Genomic DNA, 9,975 nt, shown 5'->3' on the forward strand with positions numbered 1-9,975 from the left:
TGCAGTAATTATTTCAGTCTCTCCTGTAGAATCTACAGTGGGGCCTTGACTTATGAGTGTCCTGACGAATGAGTTTTTCGAGATACGAGCCATCTCTCGGCTGATTTTTTGCTTTGAGTTGCGAGCTAAAATTCGGTTACGAACCAGCTTCAGATACCCCACCGCTAGTTGGCGCAGCGAACGTCACAATGAATGTCACAGTCACAACATCAGCCCAGCATTCAATTCATTGTAATGGTGAAAATTGATTTGACATACGAGTAATCTGAGTTACGAGCTCCGTCACGGAACGAATTAAACTCGTAAGTCAAGGCCCCACTGTAATTTCTTACTGGAAACCAAATTGATTTTAAATAGCTGAATAATGGCCCTTCCAAAGACACATCAAATTGTCAAAAATAAAAGAGTAAATATAAGGTGCACAAGAAATGTATACACATTTTGAATAATTATTAATCCCAATGTTTCTTTCTTTTCAGATTTAACCCATTGGAGTTAATCATTATTCAAAGTGTGTATACATTTTAGGGATACCCTGCATATTCTCTAATAGCCACCATAACTTGAAATAGTTTAACTATTGTAGGATGACATTCAAACTAACAAGCTTCCTCCCTCCCCCCAAAAAACTTGCTATCCTAAAGGTGGAGGCTGACAGTAAAAGAGATACCATTAAAATCTCATAAATACTTTTAGAATAGCATCACATTAGAGAGGCTAAGTATGGTTCTCTAACAGTTCTTGCCTGGGAACCTCTTGTAATATAAAGACAATCCCATGGAAGAGTTAAAGCATTCCACTAGAGACACAAATTTTGACCCAGATTCTAAAAGAAATACTAGAAACAAATAGGTTTTAAGATCCATGAGAATGATATCTAGCACAGCCAAGATGGCTGCTTTCTAACACTGAATAAAACCCCCAGTGGACACTTGCCAAAATCTTCCAGGAGAAATCCCACAGGAGGGGAAAAATGGTCCACAATATAACACACTGTTAAGGAAATTTCTAGAAGACGTGGCTAATTTATGCAATGTCTGTAGCTATAAGCTGGGACCATGACCTAAAAGAACCATTCAGCATCGCCAAATGGATTTTATACAATTGCCTTTTGCTATAGCTTCATACTTTCAGGAATATATGTCTTACACCAATGTTTATTTTCTGGATGGGATAAAGCACTCTATTGACAAATGTCAGATCACTCACAATTGCTAAAACCAAACAACAAACTATTAAACTCTGTGTTCTTTTATAAGTGACATAGACAGGATAGAGTGATACCCTAGGGACAGATGCTTTGCATTATATGAGATCCTGACTCTTACTCAGAAAGGTCATTGTCATCATCAGCCCCAAATCCCTAAGAACATGGAAAGGGTCTTCTCAGAATTGCAAATTTGCAATAATTAGAGGCTTCAAACTAAAGTTCTTTGTTGAACCACCAGAAATAATTGGTCCACACGAGTCCAAGAGCTAAAGCTAGGTTCATTGGAACAAACTGATGAGATAGGCAGCTTCCATCTAAGTGATCGATAATACATCACTACTCTCCACTGATATAAGAAAAAGCAAGGACATTTGTATGTGGGCACACCTTAGTTCAAATCCTATCTGTTTTGGACAAAGTCTCTGAAAACTGGGTATCTTGTTTTTAAAGTAGGAATAATTATACCTACTTCACTGAGTTGGTATGAGAACTGCAGGAGATAAAATATGCAAAGCACAGAGAGCATTGCCTAGTAAATTATAGGGGCTCAGCCAATGTGAGTTTCTAATCTCTTTCCCATTCTGAGTAATGGGAACTCTTACTTTCTTTTGCACATAAAACCAAATACAAGAAGGGGAGAAATGTCAGGCTATGCCTGCAGTACCAATTGCCTTGGGAAAAGAAAATTAAGATGACTTACCAGGATGAAAAATAATCTTCCCAACAGAGTTCAAAGAGACTCAGAAATGGTCTCTATGGGGAAAGCTTTCATTAACCAGGGAAACATGAAACAGAGGCAACAGTCACAGACGTGCCCTGAAAGGGTAATGGCCAATTTGACCTATTATGTGTTCACTACATCAAGTTTATTTGTTGTCCTGATTACAAGCCACTAAAGGGACTTTGGGGGTGAAGGACTGTCTACTCCACAGCCATTTCTTCTAAGTTCTTTCTTTTGCCAACTGGCCCTGACACCGTGTTTCAAGCGCTGATAAATTAACCTCCTTTGACCTACAGCCTTCTCTAGGATGGGGAGATACGGAAGAAAATATATATTTGGAGTCAGGAGTGGTGAGGGAAAATATAAGACAAACGTAAGGTGCAATAAGAGAAGGTTGAAGTAGAAACATCAGAAAATTAATTTCCTGGCTCCAAGTGTTATTGGATTGCAGCTCAACAATCCACCTGGGACAGGTTAGGAGCTCAGCAGGGGAAATAGGTGAGTGGAGTGGATGGAAACACCAAATGATGAGCAATAGAAAGATGCATGAAGAGGCCAAGACCTTAGTAACCCCAGGATGACTTGTTTGCCTGCTTGTACAATGCAGAAGATTTTCTTGGTGGTTGACAAGCAGCCTCAAATGAATCAATTTCTCTAGAAGATGTACTTGCATTTTAATGGGAGAGGCAGGCACCTGCCCTTGGCTTGCCCTGCTCTGGGAGCTGCTTGTGGATTTACTGAGTGGCTTTCCTAGATTGCGTCTCTCCTGTATATTCATTAGAATTAACTGGGGAAATCAGATTTCAAACTGGATGAAGACATCAAGAAAATGTTGCTTTTAAATTTCTCTTCTCGGGGACTCTTTCCCCCCTCCCCACGTGGAAGTCTGTGCTGTGAGATTCTTTCCCCTTCCCCAAGTGGGAGTCTGTACTTATTCTTCAATAAATTTCCACCTTTGCTATAAAAATATTTTTCTCTTCTCCCAAATCAGAAAGAAATGCCTGTAGATCCAAGATATATTAGCATTGCATATGATTATATAGCACATTACAATTTATAAAGTAATTCTCCTCAAGTTCTCTCTTTAGACCCACATAGAAGCCTTTAGACTAGGCAGGACATATGCGATCACACAGTTAATCATCTATAGATGGGGAAACTGAGGATCGGAGAAAATGGCTGCCTAATTCACCAAAGAACAAAGTCAAAGCTAGCTATTGTGACCCTCAGAATACCGCCGGTCGGGAACCAAGAGCCAAGAATACACAGGCATTTTAAAGCTGTCGATGCTTTTCACCATCTTTTGTATTTTCTTCCCCGTTGGCATGGAGGGTGAGGGTGGTATTTGCTGTGATGGCATCATGCCTTAGGAGGCCCTTTGGAAAAGCACAGGTTCCGACATAGCACCAGGCCTGCATGAATGATAATCTGGATTGGGAAGAGGCATTTAAATCATTGAAGCATTTATGACTCTCAAAGGGCATATCAGAATTATGTGTTGAAATGATGGCAGACACAATAATTGCCAGTGAAATTCCAACTAATTGCATGCCATCATGAGCTAGGCTCTAAGCAGAAGGTTTTATAGTGAGACTGTTCTAAGCAAAGACCTATGGAATTCACAGGATTTACAGACATAGAAGGGAAGAGATAGGAAATGAGAAATAAATAAATATTTCATATGGGTTTTCATATGAGAAATAAATAAATCATTAGAACATTTTCTCATTTCATATCTCATTTCATATTCCGGGGAACATGCTTTGGGAAGGGAAGAGATATTCTAAGGAGAGAGTAGCTTGAGCAAAGGCATAGAGTGGGCCATAGGTTTTAGAGCTAAAATGATTGATATTCGAGGTTGGAAAGAATGCTGTAGTGTAGATGTAAAGGAGGGAGAGCTCTGAAATCAGATTGTCGGGGGTAAAATCTCCATCACTCACTGAACAAGTTATATGACAGTTTCTCCATCTGCAAATGAAGATGATAAAAGTACCAAACTTATAGAGTTTTGTGAAAATTAGATAAGACAGTACCTAAACAGTCCTTACTAAAACAGCACCTATACTTAGTTGACTTTACAAAATGTTATCTATTTTTAAAAATTATCAGGAGCCAAAAAGGTGGGTAGACTTGGAATCTGAGTAAAGTGACCATATAATTTATTATTTAAATCATTTCGCCTTTGAAACAGTTATGCCAGGGCACCAAATGTAAAGGAGGAATATTTGTGACAAACCAGAAGGTTTGGTGACCTTACACACAGGAAACCCTATTCTGAATGTTTCCATGTTTATTCAGATTTCTCAGGTGTAGCACAGAAAACTTCCATGGTCAAATAGCACTAAAGAGGGCAGGGTAGGAAAAGTTATTTTTGAATAGAATGTGACAAGAAATGTCACAGGTAAAAAAGACCTTAGCGGTCGCCTAATATTCTTCCCAAGGGTGTTGACAGATGCCTGTGATTTTCTTAGGAAGCCCTGACACACAGCTAGCAATGGACAGTCCTTCCGGAGACCATTTTATAGCTTTCTAATGATGATGCAAGTCCAGGGCCTATTATACCGAGGAGGAAACTACTCCAGGTCAGCTAAGGGCCTCAGTTAAGAGTTCCTAATGTCCAGTTCTGGTTGCTTTTCAGCACAACAGCCTTCCCAAAGCATGTTCCCCGGAACAGCAGTCCTCCAAGAAGCTCTGGTAGAGGGAAGGGAGGCAGGGATGGAGGAGGGCACGGTTGAGTTAGTGTAGATAATGCTGCTTATTGCATTACACTCTTGGAAATTCACAACAGACATTAAATACTATGAGAAATCCTTGAGGGAAAAAAAATAATTTTGTTTTTTCCAAAGCAGTATTTCCCAAATGTGTTTTACCACAATACTCTTTTATCGTGAAAAATAAATTAACATTCTGCAGAATTAGTTGGGATGCTATGTGCTTTGCAAAGGACTATAATACACAATGTAGTGTCTTGTGATGAACGTCCACACCAGTAAGAATAAGAAATAAATAAGTCATTACAACATTTTCTCATTTCATATGGGTTTACATGCATCCATAAAATTAATACCTCTCCAGTCGAATTCATCATTTTAGTTCCTGTAAGTAACATATTCTATCAACCTTAAGACAACTGGATACCCCCAATTGATCATTTGCTTATTGTTGAAAAATTTGCTTTAACTCTGTCAAAAGTAGCCATATCAATATCATAAAATAATGTTGGCTTAATTACATTTTTCATAATCTCAAACAGGAAGAAAATATTTCAATATTTATTCTAACCTATAGAGAATTTTTACATTTGAAAAGCAATGGAAGGACGCAAAAGAGCAAAGATATTAACTGTAAGAATTTTATATTGCCATATGTCCAAACGATAAAGCTAATTAAAAAAATAGAAGTCTCACCCCAGGGGGCACTGACAGGATGGCTTGCCCTGTGGTGCGATCCCTGGCTGACCAGTACAGGTTTATTTGTATATACCCTGCTTATTTAAATAACAAGAAGACCATCCAGGAGGGCACGGGAATCCCCATAAGCAAGGCTGCTGAAAACCCTACAGCTACAGAGATTCGAGATGAGTGCTCAGCAGTTGGACTTAATGCATTTCTTGAGAAAAACAAAATGTACTCCAGAGAATGGAAACGCGATGCTCAGCACAGGGGCAGAGTCCGGGTTCAACTCAGACAGGAAGATGGCAGCCTCTGTCTTGTACAGTTCCCATCACGGCAGTCAGTAATGTTGTATACAGCAGAAATGATTCCTAAGCTAAAAACAAGGACATAAAAAACAGGAGGTGGTGACCAAACTCTTCAGCAAGGAGAGGGACGTAAAAAAGGGAAAGGAAAGAAGAAGTGACCTGGCAAGACAGTCCAGTCTGACCTACTACTGTGAGACACGTGGATGAAGGTTTCTGATTTGTATCTGAGAGAAACTGAAGCTTTTTGTTTGTATCATTTAACTGAACCATGAACATTTGTGCCTCCCAGCTTTAGCATGAGAGTTGACAATGAAATAAATTTACATCAAAAGTTTACATCTAGCTCTTATGCAGTATAAAAGAACATTTTTTTGTCTTTCAATGCAGTTTTTGTAGAAGAAATAAGCTTATTTTTAAATGGACAATGGCCTCTACCATAAGTTGCTTGAAATCCTGTATCTGTGCTCTATGTAAACATGTTCAGATAAATGACTTTAATAAGATTTGAAACACATATTGTTCACCTTTTAAGCTAATGAAATAAAATTCAAAACTGAAAAAAAAAGAAATAGTAAGAAATGGATTTATGGTTAAATATGATACCTATCTTAAGTACATAAGTGGCTGACGTAAATTTTAAAAAGCATACAAACAACAGCAACAACAAAACTCTTCTGAGAACACTAGGAAAAAGGACTACAGATCTGGATAGACTAGAGCAGCGGTTCTCAACCTTCCTAATGCCGCGACCCTTTAATACAGCTCCTCATGTGGTGACCCCCAACCATAAAATTATTTTCGTTGCTACTTCATAACTGTCATTTTGCTACTGTTATGAATCGTCATGTAAATATCTGATATGCAGGATGTATTTTCATTGTTACAAATTGAACATAATGAAAGCATAGTGATTAATCACAAAAACAATATGTAATTATATATGTGTTTTCTGATGGTCTTAGGTGACCCCTGTGAAAGGGTCGTTCGACCCCCAAAGGGGGAGCCGCTGGACTAGAGGGAACAGTGAATAAGGAGGTACCTGGCTCCCCCACATGCAGCTTTGCTCTCGGCTACTCGTCCTTTATGCACTGACTCTGCTCAATCAGGTCATACATTTATTTCATCTTCCATGCCCCAGGCCACTCCAGATTGGTAAGTGACAGGTTTGATAAGCAAGGGAACTTACATACCAGAGTAGATTCCCCACACTGCCCCCCAAAACCTTTTCTTTTTTTATTTTTGTTGAATTTATTGGGGTGACGTTAACCAATTATATAGGTTTCAGGTGGATAATTCTATAACACATCATCTGTATATTGTATTGTGTGTTTACCACCCCAAGTCAAGTCTCCTTCTGTCACCATTTATCCCCCCTTTACCTTCTTCTAACTACCCCCACCCCCTTCTCCTTCTGGTTAATCGCCATACTGTTGTCTGTGTCTATGAGGTGGTTTTTGTTTGTTTGTTTGTTTTGCTTAATCCCTTTACCCTTTTAACCAGCACCCCACCCCCCTCCCACTATGACAGCTGTCAGTCTGTTCTCTGTATCTATGAGTCTGATTCTATTTTGTTTGTTAGTTTATATGGAAAGGCCTTAACTGGGTTCAGTCACCTATACCAGCCAGATGGTCTCAACAACATTTTACATTCTCAAGGCTTGGTCCTTGAAAATAATTCTCACCATCAGAACAGTGGGCAGAAGGTGCATTCCAAGGGCAGGGGCGGGGGTGAGAAGCCTCTTGATTGTCCAGGTCTAGCTCTCAGGTCATGTCCTCTGAATGACCTTCTCCAACAATTATATATTCTAAGGGTTAAATGAGATAACATTGAAAGTGCTTAGCTCAGGGAGCAGCCCAGGGCAAGTGTGCAATGAATGGAAGTTATAGTAGCTTCTTGTACTAGCTGGTGCTTGGGCTCCAAATCCCGAAGGAGACCTCTCACCCTGGTGAACAGCCACAATGACACACTTTCCCTAGATGAGAAACAAGGTCAATTTGCTTCTACTACACCATGGTCTTCCTGGAACAAACCCTCATTCCTATTTGGTTTTAGAATATGTGGGAGTGGGGAGGTCTTGATTAGAGGGCACAGAACAAACAAACAAAACAAAACAAAAAAAAGATGAGCACCAGCTTCCAACCACAGAAGACACAATATTCAAAATGAATAATCACAGCATCCAATACCACCGCTGCCACAGATTGCACTAAAATAATTTCCTTGTTCAATATAATTTTCAAGTAAATATAGTGTTCCAAAGACCAGGAAATTATAACTTAGAGTGACATTGGAATTACTACACAAACTATGGCGAAAATTCATGTTTTCTGAGAATTACTGTAGTACAATGGTCGACAACGATGTTTCTGGAAACAGATAGGGAATGGTTTTGGCGTTAGGAGCCAGATGGTTTCCACTGCAATTACTCAGCTCAGCCCATTGTAACATGAAAACAGCCACAGACAATACATAAACAAGTGAGGGTGCCTGTGTTCCAATAAATCTTTATTTGCAAAAACAGGTGGTGGACTGGATTTTGGCCCATGGACTATAGTTCACTGACTCTGGCTGTAGAGAGTAAAAAAAAAGGAGAAAATTCCCTTGGATTTAGTTTCACCACAGCTATTGTCAGTTCTAGCCATTGTCCAGTCATTTTAAAACTCAATCAGGAGAAATTTCCCACTGAGACATTAATTACATCACTACGCATTTCATAGGTAGGTTCAGATGGCCATTTCTCTTGGACAGAGAGAAGCATCCAAAAAACTCAATCACTACCTACCCCATCTGGAGTGGCCTGCCCCTTTCTTCGGTCTCTTCTTGCCCTTCATGTATAGGTCCAATTTGCAAATCAACAATCATGAGGATAATTTTGTTACAAGCACATTACAAAAGAAACAGAGGTTCCAAAATGTGAAATAATTTGCCTAGAGCTACACAGCCAGCAAATGGCAAAACCATAAATTTGACCCCAGTGCGATCTGACTTCAAAATCTGTGCTTTTAATAGCCAAGTTATATACAATGAGGCTCTTATCTGCTTTCAAAGGTGACTCCACTGACAGGCAGGGCAGACTTGAGGCCAGAGGAGCACCTGGTGTATACAGGCACCACTAACATCATGCAAATGTGAAAAAAAAAATCTATTGGAAGGAATTTTATATGAACAATATCTATGTGCTGCATTGAAAACAATGTGTTCTTTTCTTTTATTCCCTTTCTGTTTTTAAGATTATGTTAGAAACACATTCATTATATTTAACATGTTAAAAATAGAGCTGTGTGAATGCTTGTCCCAGGGTCCTTGGCAGGGTATTGTGAATCAATAGTTCTTTTCTTTTTATTGTTGAATATATTCCATTGTATGGATGTACCAGAATTTTTATCTATATTTTATCCAGCATATGAATTGTTTCTAGTTCTTGTTGATAATAAATAAAGCTGTTATGAATATTTGCTTACATGTAATTGCATAAACATATGTTTTCAATTCATTTGGGTAAATACCTAAGAGATTATTGGACCATATGATAAGTATATGCTTAATTATATAAGAAACTGATAAAATGCTTTCTAATGAATTACAATTTCCTTTAGCCCATAATGAATTACAATTCCCATTGTTCTTCCTTCTCACTAGTATAGTGGTCCCCACTTGTTCAAGGGGGACACGTTCAAGACCCCCAGTGGATGCCTGAAATCACGGATATTTGTATACTAATAATGTATACTATATTTTTTTGCTATATACATACATACCTATGATGAAGTTTAATTTATAAATCAGGCACAGTAAGAGATTAACAATAATAACTAATAATAAAATAGAACAATTATACAATATACTGTAATACAAGTTATGTGAATGTTCTCTCTCTCAAAATATCTTATTGTGCTGTACCCTTACAGGAAGCGCTATACAGCTTCTTTTCACCATATAGGAATTTCCAGCATCACCAATCTTGTGCTTTGGGCCCTTTATGAAGTAAAATAGGGGTGGCTTGAACACAAGCCTCTGATACCAATACAGTGGCTATGATAACCAAGACGTGTCCTAAGGGCAACAGGCTTTGAACCCCTTCCCCCAGCACCTGCAAGCTTTGGTTCCATGGGGGAGATAGGGGAGACTATGGGGCAGGGCTCTTGCTTATCCCTCAACAGCTGCTCTTCCCATCTTCCAAGTCAGTATCACAGTGGTTCCTTTGTCTATCATTCTACCCTAGACTTTCCTGTGAGGACCAGCAGAGATCTGTGGAGAGGAGCCTACAAGCGGATGCAAATTCCCTCTATTTTAGTGGCTCCCAGGTGAACTGTACTTGATGGTGGACCATACGAAGCTTTTAGC

General features: G+C 39.1%; 1 protein-coding gene across 1 annotated transcript; it reads left to right on the plus strand.

Moving 5' to 3' along the window:
* Window positions 1-5,357: 5,357 nt before the first annotated feature.
* LOC308533670 (signal recognition particle 19 kDa protein-like) lies at window positions 5,358-5,717 on the plus strand (the record flags this gene model as incomplete). Its single annotated transcript, XM_081111755.1, has 1 exon — window positions 5,358-5,717. One exon carries the CDS (start codon window positions 5,358-5,360, stop codon window positions 5,715-5,717), a length of 360 nt encoding a protein of 119 aa, XP_080967881.1.
* Window positions 5,718-9,975: the final 4,258 nt, after the last annotated feature.

Source organism: Myotis nattereri, assembly GCF_964212035.1.
Source record: "Myotis nattereri genome assembly, chromosome: 17".
NCBI lineage: Eukaryota > Metazoa > Chordata > Mammalia > Chiroptera > Vespertilionidae > Myotis > Myotis nattereri.